Below are 15519 nucleotides of genomic sequence, written 5' to 3' on the forward strand. Positions count from 1 at the left end.
CAGAAACTTTGATGTCAGACTGTTGAATCGGTGCTGTTTGATCTGTGTGTTCCAGGTACTGACAGCAGGAGGCAGCAGTGATCACATCGACGTGTTCACCAACCTGTCCTACAGAGCCTTCTCACTCAGCTTCTGACACACACACACACACACACACACACACACACACACACACACACACACACACACACACACGGTGCTGACCTGAGTGTTTGTGTTTTTTTACTGTTGTTCAAAAACTCACCTTTCATCTTTTGTATCATTTAGTCTGAAAATAATAAAATATTTTTGTCTCATTTTATAAAACATTCTTCTTCTTCTTCTTCATGGTTATTTATTCAGTACTAAATCAAAATCCAACAAAAACCTTCTGCCCTTATCTTCAGACTTCCTCGTCATCTATTTCAGTATTCTGTTCAAAAATGTCGACAAAATAGCTGCAACCTCAGACTTTTTTCTTGTTTCCGTCCCAAACCTCCACAATTTTAATGCGCCATTAAGCAAGACAGTTACAGTGTGAACTAACAGCAGGTGGGATTTTCTACGCCCACCATTTGTTACAACTGCAGATGACTCCTTGTTCCCTCCCATCTCCTCAGCCAGTTGCACAGCAGCCTCCAGGTGACTGACGCATCATGTATGAAGTTTTAAAGCCTTAATGCAGAAGTCTGTAACTAAATTGTCATTATGATGTGACAGTAGAATAACATACAGGTCAGCTGTGGCTCCACCCAGTGGCACTAGTCTGATTTGCCAGAATCCTCAGACTCAATACAACCAATCAGAACCAAGGAGCGTGTCTGAGAAGTGTCAATCACTGTTGTGCGTAAGCCCCCCTCCTCTCACGCAGGTGCAGCGTCTGCTCTCACCTGGTCAGATACTTCAAGCTCAAACTGTAAACACTTGGCAGAGAACAGACAACAACAACAGAGCAGAAACATGCCCCACCATCGCCCACGTCACAGAGAAGACTGATGAAGAACAAAAGCAGAGTGAAAACAAAGACCTGGACCGAGCCAGAGAGAGAACCAGGATAAATATCAGTTTCTTTTCAGTTGTGGAGGAGCTGCGGGTCTGTCAGGACTGTTCTGCTGGACAGGTAAGAACCTGCTGGATATATGTTTCACTCTGTGTCTTAACCACAAGGCTAAGATGGTGGTGGTAATAGTAATCCTCACAATAGCTCATATCACTGTATGATGTTGCAGTCCAGCTTTGTAGGTTGTTGCTATATTTAGCTTATTAGCTTGTATGCTAACTCTGGTGTTTAACTTTGTCTTTATGGCTGCTGGTTAGCAAAAGTGTGGCAGTTATAATATCTTTAGTTTGTGTTCAGTAGCTCTGAAGTGGTTGAACTGGTTCAGAGAAATAACGTTTCTCATTCTTCAGAGAGGCAGCAGGTGATGATGATCACCTGAATGATCACCTGGTAACTCGTCTACAGCGATGTGAGGAATATTGATTGTTACTCTGGATATCTACAGTGATCTGCATGAGGCGCTCTCACTGTAATTTAGTTGTATTGATCAGAAATAGAACAATCAGGGATCATGTTGTTAATTTGAATGTGACATCTTGGTTATCTGGTGTCCTCTGTTACCATGGTTACAAGCCTGCTGGTGCACAGCAGGCTCCTCCTCTGTGGGAGGGGCTTAGAAGGCTGTATCAGTCAGGTGTTCTGAAGTCCATTTTGTTCTCAGAACTCCAGACTGCAGCTTTAAGATTCTGTAGATTATGTAGATTTATGTGTTTTGCTCTTGGATGGTCTGTTTCCCCCCTCAGCTCTTGTTTTTGACATTTTATAGCACAAAGTCAGTGAACGACAGCTGGAATCTGAGCCCAGAACATTTCTACCAGGCGCCTCAATGTGCAGTCTGTCTGTCTGTCTGTCTGTCTAATCTCCTCAGTAAACCTGTGGACTGTGTATTTTTAGTGATGTTGGTATGAAGTCTGGACCTGGACCGCGTCAGACTGTGTGATGTGGACTCTGTGGTGTCCAGCTGATAGCAGCAGTTTCTGATCATCTGCTTGCTGATTTTTGTTTTTATGACTTTTGATTGTAGATTAATGCTGTAGAATATTTCTGCCCGCTCAAGGAAACAATTCAGTGTATAACTTTGACAGCATGTCTGTACTGTAACAAAGGTGTGTCTGAACCAGAACTGTGAGGTCATGAGACAGAAACACTGAGACTGAGTTGAGTTTTATTGAGTTTTATTCCTTGAAGCATCAGACATAAGGTCGACCTCAGCCCACATTATCAAGGAAGCTTAAATTTCCCCCTCACAGATTCAGAATCTGTGGACTGATGATGATTTTGACGTTACAGCAGAAAGAGAGAGTGAGGTGGAGACTCCGCGGGCTGATGAGGAGGATGAACTCTTCATCATGTTGCAGCTCTCCAACGCAGGAAAGTTAAAGGTTGAGATTTGACTCCGCTTCCGGTCAGACAGACGTGTGATTGGTCTTAGATGGTCTCCTCGATGACCTTTGTGATGACGGTGGTGGTGGTGGTGGAGGAGGAGGAGGAGGAGCCACCGGCTGACAGCAAGGTGGAGGAGGAGGACAATGATCTGCAGGAGAGAAATTACAGGAAGTTAGAAAAGAGCAGCAGAGACACTGTGATGTCACCACGGGGCTCATAGAGGCTCGTTAATGCTGTGATGACATCATCTGAAGTCTGTTCTCACAACTCAGAGATTTGTCAAAATTCTTAATTTCCCCAAAATATTCAAAGTTTAGAGAAAAGTTTTCTGACTACATTTATTATCTGTGTTATCATCTTTACCGACGATGATGACACTTCAGTAGTCTACGGTATAACGGCGATGATGGAGAATTAGCTCCACCTGCTGTTCGTCTCCATCAACTCTCAGTCATTGTTTAAATCTGGTAAAAGTCTGCTCTACATTTGGATTATATGTTTTGAAGCACTTTAAAATGTCTCACTGTGAATGTTTGAGAGCTTCAGAAACATCCCATAATATGCAACAGTCTGTTTCAACACTAGACAACATTACAGAAAATATTTTAATCTTAGGAGACACACTGTTGGATGAAGCAGGTGGGCAGAAGACGATTAGTGTGTAAATGTGTGAAGATCAACATGTTGTTTACACATTTAATAGTCTGCTGTCAGAAGCAGCTACATGCTATCAGGAGTACAGATTATTGAATTATTGAAAATCAAAAGCTCAGTTTGATCAATTGATTTTAATCCTCGTCAGTAAGTGTAACCCACACGTCTACTTCCAGTCCGACATCGATCAGAACCAGCTCCGTCTCTCCGAAGTCGTCATTTCAACGTGAGTCTGAGTCCGGTCTGTTTTCTTACCCCTCTCCGTCCAGCAGCCTCCTGTACTCGGCGATCTCCATCTCCAGTCTGGTCTTGATGTCCAGCAGCATCTGGTACTCCTGTCCCTGTCTCTCCAGGTCGGCCCTCAGCTGCACCAGCTGCTCCTCCATCATGGTCACCTGCACAGGTACGCAGTGCGTCAGCGCTGAGGCTAACTGTAGCTAACAGACTTTAACATGTTTCAGACTGTTTGAAGCGCTCACCTGCATCTGGTACCCGCTCAGCTGGTTGGCGTAGCGACTCTGGATTTCACTGAGCTGGGCTTCAAGAGAGGCTTTCTGCAGGAGACAGACAAGTCACGTTTATCCTTTGTGAGGGCCAATCAGAAAGGAGCTTTCTACCAGATTAACAACAACCATCGTAGCCCAGGTGCAAAGTAAACAAACCTGACATGTTAAGTTTGGAAGTTTTTGATTCAATTATCAATTCAATAATCCAGATAGAAAACACTAATAAACTCAGCAGAGTTACTAAAACATCGATATTGTTTCTATGATGTATTTCTCTATGCAGATGACACTGGTCTGTATTCCTCTTACTCGTCTTCTGTCTTTGATGCTTTAAAATCATTTCTTCTTATTCATAGACGTGTTATAATAATAATAAATATTCAACACTAAACCCAAAAATTAAATATGACAGTAAAGTGTGTAAACATCAGTTATGTGATGTTGATCTCCACATGGCTCTCTGATGAGATAAAGTGACATTCATCTGCAACACATTGATACTATGAAACCGTAAAAACCATATAAAAGCAACTATTCAGAAGTTGCTAACAAAGTTAGCATTATGATGATGTAGCACTGTGTCCTCACCATGCTCATCTGTGACTGGAGCTCGATCTCCAGAGACTGAAGCTGAGTCTTCACCTCCTTCACCTCTGACGTCGTGCTCTTCAGTGTCATTTCTGTGGTGGCCACCTCCTTACTGAGCACCTCCGACTGAGAGCGGACAGAAAGAAGTCAACATCACCTAAACAAACAAGTCGTAGCGGTCGAACATGTCTGTTAACAGAGAGGTCTCCTCCACACCTTTGTCTGGTACCAGGTCTCCAGCTCTCGCTGGCTCTTTGCAGCAGCGGACTCATATGTTTCTCTGATTTCAGCCAGAACCGCGTTGAGGTCGGCCTGTGGAGCAGCGTCCACCTCCACGTTCACCTGACCGGTCATCTGGGTCCGCATGCTCAGCAGGTCCTGCAGGAGGAGGGAGGCCGAGGTCAGTCAGGTGCATGTTCAGTCTTTGACCCGCAGAATTCTTGGACTTAAAGATTTGTTATGTGTTAGCAGAACTCAAAGCTCCTGGTGCTGTGAAGGACTGTTACCTCCTCGTGGTTGGCCTTCATGGACACCAGTTCTTCCTTCAGGCTGTCGATCTGCATGCTCAGGTCGGTCTTGCCTGCTGCCAGTTCTCCCATCAGCATCTTGAGCCCGGCGATGTCGGCCTCCACTGACTGACGCATCGTCAGCTCGTTCTCGAACCTGCACAGAGGTTTGTCAGCGGTTATTTAAAAGAGGGAGTGAAGCTGCTGTCGTCCAGCTGAGCTTCGTGATCAGCTGATTCTTCAAAATATTTAAAGGCTTTATTTTAATTTCTCACTTCACTTTTGTGTGATTAATAATTACACTTTATGTTACAAACTTGAGGAAATAAATTAAACATGCAGGTGAATAAAAGAGTTACTGACTTGATTTTGAAGTCGTCCTGAGCCAGCTTGGCGTTGTCGATGCTCAGCAATACGGTTCCTTTGGCGATGATGGCGGCCTGGATCTGCCAACACAGTTAATGATGATGATGATGATGATGTCAGAGGATCAAATACAGATCAAATCATCATGCAAACATTTAAGTGTGATCAAATAAAGATAAGAGATAAAATGGAGGTTAAGATTGATCTAGAAAAACAAAAATAAAAATTGGAAAAATATAAAACATATGAAAGAATGAATCATTTAGAAAAAGATTAGAAAAATCTTTTTAGGGTTTTGCAGCACCATCAGTAAATGAATCTCCTGCTGCCAATCAGATTTAAGATGCCACGCCCACATGATGTCATGCCCACGTGATGCCACGCCCATATGGTGTCACGCCCACATGATCGACCAATGACAGAGTTTCATGATCTCAAAATATTAGGATTTTAAAAACATATGTCGAACTGTTCATGTCGTCTGTTTGTAGACAGAAACACATCACACCTGGACCCCTGCACACCTGGACCCCTGCACACCTGGACCCCTGCACACCTGGACCCCTGCACACCTGGACCCTCACACCTGGACCCCTGCACACCTGGACCCCCTGCACACCTGGACCCTCACACCTGGACCCCTGCACACCTGGACCCCTGCACACCTGGACCCCTGCACACCTGGACCCCTGCACACCTGGACCCCTGCACACCTGGACCCCTGCACACCTTGACCCTCACACCTGGACCCCTGCACACCTGGACCCCCTCACACCTGGACCCCCTCACACCTGGACCCCTGGACCCCTGGACCCCTGCACACCTGGACCCTCACACCTGGACCCCCTGCACACCTGGACCCTCACACCTGGACCCCTGCACACCTGGACCCCTGCACACCTGGACCCCTGCACACCTGGACCCCCTCACACCTGGACCCCCTCACACCTGGACCCCTGGACCCCTGGACCCCTGCACACCTGGACCCTCACACCTGGACCCCCTCACACCTGGACCCCTGCACACCTGGACCCTCACACCTGGACCCCTGCACACCTGGACCCCCTCACACCTGGACCCCCTCACACCTGGACCGGTCAGCCTCACTAAGCCTCGCCACTGTCATTCGGGAGATGAAAGCTGCCACAGTTCTGAGAATGTTTTTGTTTTGACTTTTTTTTTCAGAGCAAATTAATGAGCACAAAATGTTGATGAATCGGATTATTGAGAATTTTCACATCGAGTGACTCAGTAATTATTTATTTGTCCAATATTATTTTAAGTGTATTTAAATCCACTTGTCATTTTATTTTATTTTTTTTAACTATTGTTAAACTGCCTTTTTTCAATTTTTACTTCAAACAGACACTTTTTTTTGTATAACTGATGTATTAACATTTATTTTATATTATATATTAATATATTTAGGTTTTGCTCGTCATCCATTGATCCAGGTTACAGTGTTAAAGAAAAGCAGCCTGTAGGGCAGATTGTAGGGAGGAGATGAGATGAGCAGCCTCACCTGATCACCTGATCACCTCTCAGGTGTGCTCCACCTGTTTCTACATGTCTGATCACCTGCAGCCCTGCTTCTCTTCATCCTTTGCTGTTCAGCTGCTCCTGTTTGATGCTGATTGATATGGAAGCCACAAACACTCGTCTTTATATTTTATCTTCAAGTTTCACGACTTTGCTGTCTCTTCGTTTGTCTCGTTATTACAGAGATGATATTTGTTGGACTCCTGGCTGCTTTTTGTTTCATCTGTGCTGTGAATGTTTTCTCCTCTGTTGTTTCTTCTGTTCTCTGACCGACTGTTGTTCTGTACGGAAGTTAAGAGCTGCCTTTGTGTTACATCAGGAGTTAATTTGCTCTAAATTCTGAGAAAAGTATCTTTTCTTTTTTGGTCCTATGTTCCTTCTTTTAGCGTTTTGACAAAGTTCTAAAAACCAAAAGCTGCCCTCCGGCTGCACTGGAGCTAAGTTGCACTGAACACCATTTCCCATGCTGCCCCTCTTCCTCACCTTGGCCTGCAGGTCTGCGATGGTGACGAAGAAAGCGCTGTAGTCCCTGGTGGTGGGGCCGACCTTGCTCTCCACAAACTGCCGGATCTTCAGCTCCAGCTCGCCGTTGGCCTTCTCCAGCGCCGCCACCTTGGCCAGGTATGTAGCCAGACGGTCGTTCAGGTTCTGCATGGTGAACTTCTCATTGCCGATGAGGCTGTCGTCCATTGACGCTCCTCCGAACCCTGCACCACCACCAAAACCTGCGCCAGCTCCAAAACCTGCACCACCACCGAAACCTGCGCCAGCTCCAAAACCTGCACCACCACCGAAACCTGCGCCGCCGCCGATGGAGAAGCTCCTGCTGGCCTGAGAGACCTTGACACCGCCACCTCCTGCTCCTCCAGACATGCTGAAAGCACTCATGCGGCCGCCACCACCGCCGAATGATGCTCGTCCCCCGCCGATGCTACCGGCGCTGGTCCGTGACATCAGCATTGTTAAGACAATGGAGTGAGGTGAGGAGGAGTTAGTTGGTCTGTCTGCTCCGGTGGAGGGAGAAGGAGGAGAGAAGTGAGGAGAGACGGGTCGTGTGCTGCTTTTAAAGGAGCTCAGGTGGGCGGGTCTGATGGTCCACACCCCATGTGGAATGTACCTGAGTGCAGAACCTATAGAACTGTTCTTAGGTACTGCTCAGAGTACTTGTACTTTTTATAGCATCTTATGTAAGTGTAAACTCCTGCAGCTCCTCAGAGACTCTGAACCCGTCCCATCATGTTTCCTGCTGCTAGCAAATACTTCTCAGATTAGATCAGTCAGTACCAGGCTGCAGCGACCCGGCTCACCACAGGTTCTAATCCACTGAAGGGACATTAGTGTCAGTTAAAGTCTGTCAGTCGCTGCAGGATCAAATCTGAAGCCGAGGAGTTCTGATAGCGACCACTCTGGATCTTTTAATGTAGGTTCTGTTGATCAGCTGATCCACTTCGTGTCTCTGAGTCCTGATGAAGATTTCCTGCCGTCATTTATTCACCGACGTTTTCTTTCAGGCCCTTTAATCATGATTTTTATGATTTTTATATTATTTATGAGTGTTCCTCACTGCAGAGTCCGACCAGAACAGATCCACACAAACACACTCACAGGACTTTGCTGTACTGTTACTCAGTGGTGACAGAAGTATTCAGATATTTACTCATGAAGAAGAAGTGATACCACCAGAGTGCAGAAGTACGAGCATTAAAATGTTTAATCTGTGGAATCCTCTCTGTGTGCAGTCACATGAAGCAGTGCAGTGAACTGAACCTGACTGTCAGTTACTTTCCTCCACAGTTACCTGAGTATCCGAGTACCTGTTCCCCTCTGGGCGCTGTGATGTCACTCAGTGGTTCTGGTTCTTGCTGGCGCTGCAGTTTTTCTCTCGGGGAGCGAAACGCCTCCCGGCAGCGAGCGCTCACCTGAGTGACAGCAGCGCCGTCCTTCAGGTGTCGTGTGGGAAAACGCCCTCAGCAGAGAGAGAGAGGGCGGGGTGTTGTGTCGTCATGGTAACCTGCGGGTCTCAGGTGTGTGTGTGTGTGTGTGTGTGTGTGTGTGTGTGTGTGTGTTGGTTGTGAACTCACTGTGTTATAACACACAACACACAGTCAGTACTTGTTTCTTTAAGAATGTGATTTTGTGGACAGAACCGTGTGGCTGAAGGTTCAGAACTTCTTCGTGTGGGTTTTCATCAGAACACATCTGGAGTCCGTACAGCGTCACACTCCTCAGTTTTACCTTTGGCACACAAAACCACGCTGAGACAAGAATAAGAATCACGATAACAAGACAGAACTCCTCAGCCCGGTTCTATCGGTGCCAGGATCATATCCAAAACAACATTCCTGTCCTGATCCGTGTTATAAAAAGTCGTTCCATGTGCAGAATTTATTTCTCCTGATCGTCCCCCATCCAGAGACGACAGACGACTCACACTGTTAAAGGTTTTGTCTGTAAAACACTAAGACGAGACCAGAATCTGGAGGTCCGTCAGAACCAACGGCTGCTCTTTGCTAGTGATTGTTGAGTAAAGCTAGCTACAGTTAGCTCAGTTAGCCATGCAGCTAGTGGCCTCAGAACTTACTCACTGCTATTTATGATGATACTAATTAATTGTTGGTGAAAGGTGAGTTCAGATGATTCTCCGTGAACCGGGTCACATCTGAACCTGAAACATGAAGGAAAGACAGATGTGTTCACACCAGCACATATTCTACCTGCAGACGTTTCCAGCTTTCAGTATTTCCATGAAGTTTTCCTGACGGTGGGTTCTGACCCGATAAGTCCGTGATCAGACGTTAATAGACATGAATTTTCTTCAGGCAGCACGAATGACATGAAAAACTGTTCTGCTGACGTCATGGTTGATGTCGGGACACAGAGCTGGACGATGACACGTCTTCTCTACTGAGACAGGAAGTCAGACCACCTGGTAAGTCTTGGAAACATGTCTCAGAACAGCTCTGATGGATCTGAACTGCAGACTTGTGGTCCGGCTGCAGACCTGACGCAGCGCTCTGATGATTCTTCTGATCCGTTTATCTAATTCTCTTTGTTCTGGCTCATACTGACGTGGTGAGATGGATTCATGTCTACCTGCTGCTCTCAGCTGCTACTTACTGATGTTAACACACCTGTTAAGAAGCTGCCACTCAGCGGAGACAGGTGGACAGACTGACACCTGCACACCTGTCGGTTCATTTCAAAAGCAGAGTGACGAGAGAGGAAGCTCGGTCACACGCTGATGGTTCTGGACCACAGTGTAACAGACGTGTGAAACGGACTCATGAAACTAAACAAACTGTTATTAACTTCTTGAGAATTTGACTGCAGACGAGCTGTGACGGGACGAACGCTATAAACTCACCTGTCACCTGTTTCACGTGGCTGCATGAAGGAAAACAGTTGGTAAGTGACATCAGCAGAACTCGAGTCTTCAAGAAAACGGAATGATTTGTGTTTATCACAAACACGTGAATGTTGTACATTTACACAGTGTGTGGATTCATAGTAACACTGCGTTAAAAGGTGAGATGCAGAAGAAGGAGGTGAGACGTCAGAGAGAAAACCAGTCTGAAGGTTTCTGTATTCAGAGTGTTGACAGAGTTGTTCTGCTCCACAACTTCTCAACAACAGTCGTCTTTGTTCGCAGCTTCTCAGTTTTTTGGTTCGAAGCCAAAACAAAGAAACTGCTGGCACACACATCACCGCTGACGACACGTTACAGGGAGCGAGGTGACGAGGTCAGGCGTGAACACAGCTCCTCTATCTGACTGCAAATATAAACCAAGTCCATTTAATTCAACATGCAGTGATGTGAACACGTGTGTGAATGTGTGTCGGCTGTTTTCTCTCCTGCAGTCCGGAAACAGTCAGCAGGTCGTCTGGAACACGATGATGCTCTTTACGTTCACACGCCTCGAGTCCACAGGCTCACCTGTTCAGACCCACAGACTTTCTGTCTTTTCTATCCAGAGTAATAACGATAGGACACGTGCGTGTGTGTGTGTGTGTGTGTGTGTGTGTGTGTGGAGGCGGTGAGCTGCGCTCTGATACTGACTTCACTCCGCCAAACAAACAGAACAAGGATCAATACATTTATGTGAAAGATTAATACAGCTCACACTGACCGACACTCGGGTGGCTGCTGTGTGGTGAACAGATGGAGGCGTGTGTGTGGTGAACAGGTGGAGGCGTGTGTGTGGTGAACAGGTGGAGGCGTGTGTGCTGTCACTGTGGAGTTTAATGAATGGCCACTATGTGAATCTGGCACTGAGAGTTAATCTGTCGCCGGCAGCAGATTCAGTTCTGATGTGAGGAATGAAAACAGGCGTCTCTGATTGATGGGCAGCGATCTGCTGTCACACGCAGCAGCTTCAGGCCTGCAGGCTCTGAACCCTGAACCATCTGCAGACTCGTGTCTCTGCACGCAGCCGCTCAGCGCTCATATGTCGGCGTCTATACCTGCAGCTATAAGCTACATGAACACTGATGATTCAAACTGCTGAACTGCTCCTTTAAAGCAGACTCTGATAAAGATGGTGGACGGACTGACGGACAGGAGCTGCCGGCTGTGTCACAGAGTCTTTGTGTTAATTTGCTCTCTTCTTTATTTTAGCTGACTGTCAGAAAGACTCGCAGCACATTCAGGTCACCTGTTGTTCAGGTGTTGAGCCTCTTGATTGATGATGGAGAGCAGAGAGAGGTGTTTCCCTCTCAGCCAATCAGGGTGTGGCGACGCCCTTGATGAAGGCTTGGTGGAGGTGATGACTGACACCCTAACAGAGTGCTGAGAGACAACAGGAAGAGGCTGTGATGTGTGTTGTCTTCCTCTAAAGATGAGAAACATCAGATGTCTCCATCAGCTCGTCTGCTGTGATCAGACTGCAGGACAGAACACATCACAACCTGATCTCAGACCACATTTAACCCTGTGCAGGTGGTCGAGCTCATGCATGATAACTCGTCTCTCAGCAGCCTCAGTGAGACTTAGATAACATCTGTCCACATCAGCCTGGTGTCCAGGCTCCTGTTTTTATATCTGCACACGGCCGACAGACTTCCTGTTTAGCGCCTGGCTAACTTGAACAGCGATAAAACTGCAAAACTTGTAGACGAACGGATCAAACTGTGACTTCTCAGAACGTGCGGCTTCACACTCTGTGGGTTCAGCGCTGCCTTGCTCAGGGGCTCTGTGATGCAGCAGATTGTGGTTGGATCCCTCGTTTCTTTCCTCTGCTGACTTTCTGACCCCCTCGCTGCAGCCGCGCCTCCACTCTGAATGAAGCCTAAGCTCTTTAAACCGTCTGTCACTCAACTCCAACAATGAGCTCCACCTTCATGTTCCCAGCTGATCAGGAATCTGAACCATCGCTCAGATGGAAAATAACAAACAGGCCTGAAGTCAGACACAGTTTTACATGATTCATCTGGACAATGTCTGTCTGTGTTCCTGGTGAAAGACGGGCAGAGACTGTAGACATCATCGCAGCAGAGCGAAGCTGCACGTTCACCCTGCTTTAACCAGCTGAGTTAACAGGCTCATGTGCAGGTTAACGCTCAGCGCTGCAGGTTAAAGCTGCAGGTTAACGCTCAGCGCTGCAGGTTAACGCTCAGCGCTGCAGGTTAACGCTCAGCGCTGCAGGTTAAAGCTGCAGGTTAACGCTCAGCGCTGCAGGTTAACGCTCAGCGCTGCAGGTTAAAGCTGCAGGTTAACGCTCAGCGCTGCAGGTTAACGCTCAGCGCTGCAGGTTAAAGCTGCAGGTTAACGCTCAGCGCTGCAGGTTAACGCTCAGTGAGGATTAAAGAAAAGTAAAGTGACCAATCAATAATACATGTCTGTCTGTGTCACACACCTCATCACAGCTGAGTTAATGATGTCACTGAGTGGATGACAGATGAGCTGATTGAGTCTGTAGATGGAAGTGAATCTAAAAAAAGACTCTTGAACTACAGTTTTTGCTGTGAAAAAATGAGGGCGGACCTGAAAAGAGCTGTTTTTTGAATGGAGTTTGGTTTGTGTCTGACTCCAAAAAGTCTGTATTTTCTTTCCCTCGTGAGGTTAGTTTCAGGCCTTCCCTTCATGTTCTACTCTGTGACACTGTAGATCTACATTATGTGTCTCTACAGTTTGCTTCTCCAGCTCCAGGAGAGAATTGGCCCTCAGCGGCGCCGTCACTTCATTAAAACCAGCAGATTTATGAGTGTTTGGAGGGTCGACACAGGTTCTGAGATGTGACAGCAGCCTGAGGCCGGGGAGAGGTCGAGGATTCATGAAACTGTAAATGTCACTTTCAGCTTTCACTGCTGCTGCTGGAGGCCATGAAACAGCCAATCACAGCTCAGCATCAGCTCAGACACACCTGATGATTGTGACCCGCCCACATATGTACCACAGGTACAGAATATATAGTCTCTCCTGTACAGAGCGTCAGTCACATCATGTTCTGCTGCACCGCAGAACAGTTCTGATGTGAGTGATCCATGTGTCGACCCGCTCATCAATATTTATAGAATGAGCTTCAAATAACGAGCAGTGACACGAAGAGCCTGGAGCCCCAATCAGCCTCAGGCTGACGGGTCACTACACTGCTCTGTACTGGTGGTTCTGGTGGTTCTGTTGGTTCTGATGGTTCTGGAACTTTTGTTAAAGGAGTTTTTGGAAAATAAAGATTTGTTGTAAAGAGAATATTTCTGACATTTTTTCTGGAACGTGTTGGCTTCTCAGACGGGACGTTTGTGAGCTGAGCTCTGGTTTCAGACTGATTCTAACAGAAACTCGTTAAATGTTTACAGCCTGGTTAGTTTCTGTTGGTTCTGTCTGACTGCATTCATTCATTAATTCACCTGCACAGAGACAAACATCATAAACACAATATGAACACAATAAAACACGACAAGAAGCTGAAGCTGTCTTGTAAAACTACCAGTTCACAGCAGACTTTGTCACGCACATCTCAACATTTAACTAAAGAAATGTGGAGAAACACTTAAATCATGAATCACAAACTCTTCTGCAAGTTTTTGCATTTTGTTTCCCGTGAGAAAACCAAATCAATCAAATCATCCTGACGCCACCACGGATTAAAGAAACAACCAGAGATGCTTCAGCTCTCCTGAAGGCCAGAGGCGCCGGAGAGTATCTGAACCGGGCTGACAGAAGGAAACGAAACCGTCCTGGTCCGGGCGTGAAGCAGCCTGCAGAGAACTGACGCTCAGCAGGGCTCAGACAGAAGGAAGTGATGGAGTTTGAGGCCCAGCAGGGGGCAGCACCGTGACTCCTCTGGGTTTAAAGCTGCTCCATTCAGAACTCCATTTAAATTTACACACATTTAAGATTGAACACATCTGAACTCTGACCTGGAACATGTTGGATTGTTAGAGGTGTGAACAGTTTGTGATATTCACTCATCTTTTACTAACTTCAGTATTGAGCCTGACTGCTGGTACGTTTATCAAGCAGTGAATTATTAAACTAATCAGCTCTGATGATCATCAAAGTCTTTTGTCCTGCTGCCAGCTGAACACAGCAGAACATGTTCAGTTTCCTTTGAATTGATTTCAGTTATTTAGTATTTTCAGGCAAATAACAGTTTATCATTAATCAGTTTAATTGAACCCTGTCAACAGTCAACAACCTCATCTACTGTAAACTACTGAGGTTCCTCACCTGGTAGATGTTCCTTAGAGACATGCTGGCCGCTCTGGACTGGACTGGACTCAGAACCTGGTCTGGACCAGGGTCTGACTCTGACTCTACAGTGGAGAGCCTAAAATGTGCTAAATGTTGAAGTCTGCTTGTATATATTTGAAGTTATGCTAACATGAATATATGGGCAGATTTTTGAGCATATTGTAGAATTTCAGTATATTCTCAAGCGTGACATAAAAACCTTTTAGAGAAATTGTCAGAACAGCTCTGATCAAAATTAGAGAAAACTTCCAGATGCCTCCCAGTTATTGGTGTTAATCTGGCACATAATTGTTGGACACGCCCTCTTTATCTGGCAGCTCTCCTGCTAACTTTGCACGATGGCAGGCTGCTGTAAGGTGACTGAAGCCAAAGGGACGAGCCTCTCAGCCATTGCAAGAGAGGTTGGGTGTTACAAGTCTGTGATTTCTAGAATACTGAAACCTTACAAGGATACAGGATTATGTGAAGACCCTCAGTGGGGAATCAGTTCAACGCTGCAGCTGGAATTGTTCACCAGTTCAGTGCTGAACAGAACAAGAATCTGTCTCGGCACACAGTGTCTCGCTGTTTAAGACAATTTGGACTGAAAGCCCACTCAGCAGCGACCGAACCTCTCACCAGCAGACAGAATGTGAAGGCTGGACTTGCCTTTGCTGAGGAGCATGTTGTGTGGACAGAGGACAGCTGGTCCAGAGTGCACTTCAGTGATGAGAGTAAGTTCAGTTTATGTGGGTCTGATGGGAAACATCATGTTCAGTGTTGAACTGGGGAAAGACTGAACCAAAGTGTGTGAAGAAGTCAGTCAGACTGGAGGAGGAAGTGTCATGTTTGGAGATGTTTTCTGCAGCAGAGTTGGGCCTGTTGTGCAGCTGAACCTCCTTCAGCAACATGCAATTCCTTCACTGCATTTGTCTCCCAATCAGCCCGCAATTTCATACAAGTCAGTTCCCCCTGTCACACTGCAAAACGGGTTAAGCAGTTCCTCGAAGCTAAGAATACTGAAACAATGAAATGACCAGCCCAGAGTCCAGATCCGAACCCGGAGAGAATCTCTGGTGACAAAGTGAAACTCACCACAGTTACTGTGGAAGAGACTGCAAGAGGAACGGACCCAGATCAAACCAGAGCAGAGTGAGAAACTGGTGATGTCTGTGGGTGCAGAAGTTATCCAGAGCGAGGGCCTCGACACTTCCTGTTCTTTTTCAAATCTTACAGCCCTAAAAACCTTTGTTCAGATCTTCTCGG

At 46.4% G+C, this 15519-nt stretch overlaps 2 protein-coding genes and 1 long non-coding RNA gene across 5 annotated transcripts in view; 2 read left to right on the top strand and 1 right to left on the bottom strand.

Annotated features, from left to right (window-relative positions):
• thoc6 (THO complex 6) overlaps window positions 1–306 on the top strand; it is a 5697-nt gene extending 5391 nt beyond the window's left edge. For both annotated transcript variants that reach the window (XM_037090342.1, XM_037090341.1), the window contains exon 13: window positions 56–306. In XM_037090342.1, coding sequence (XP_036946237.1) covers window positions 56–136 — 81 coding nt within the window. In that variant the 3' untranslated portion in view covers window positions 137–306. The remainder of the gene's footprint in view (window positions 1–55) is intronic.
• A 1891-nt stretch (window positions 307–2197) lies between these two features.
• On the bottom strand, window positions 2198–8231 carry LOC119014831 (keratin, type I cytoskeletal 13-like). Of its 2 annotated transcripts, XM_037090335.1 has the most exons (9): window positions 7328–8231; window positions 7068–7291; window positions 5043–5125; window positions 4680–4836; window positions 4390–4551; window positions 4174–4299; window positions 3559–3633; window positions 3335–3474; window positions 2198–2573 (listed from the first exon to the last, which is right to left on the bottom strand). In XM_037090335.1, exons 1-9 carry the CDS (start codon window positions 7542–7544, stop codon window positions 2468–2470), a joined length of 1290 nt encoding a protein of 429 aa, XP_036946230.1. In that variant the 5' UTR covers window positions 7545–8231; the 3' UTR covers window positions 2198–2467. The 2 variants fall into 2 exon arrangements, with proteins under 2 accessions (XP_036946230.1, XP_036946229.1); XM_037090334.1 differs by having other exon boundaries at window positions 7068–8230.
• LOC119014840 lies at window positions 3355–5598 on the top strand. Its single transcript, XR_005073081.1, has 4 exons — window positions 3355–3482; window positions 4464–4573; window positions 4645–4846; window positions 5537–5598. It is a non-coding gene; the product is annotated as an uncharacterized LOC119014840 (long non-coding RNA).
• Window positions 8232–15519: the final 7288 nt, after the last annotated feature.

The sequence above is a fragment of the Acanthopagrus latus genome, chromosome 23, assembly GCF_904848185.1.
Source record: "Acanthopagrus latus isolate v.2019 chromosome 23, fAcaLat1.1, whole genome shotgun sequence".
In the NCBI taxonomy this organism is placed as follows: Eukaryota; Metazoa; Chordata; class Actinopteri; order Spariformes; family Sparidae; genus Acanthopagrus; species Acanthopagrus latus.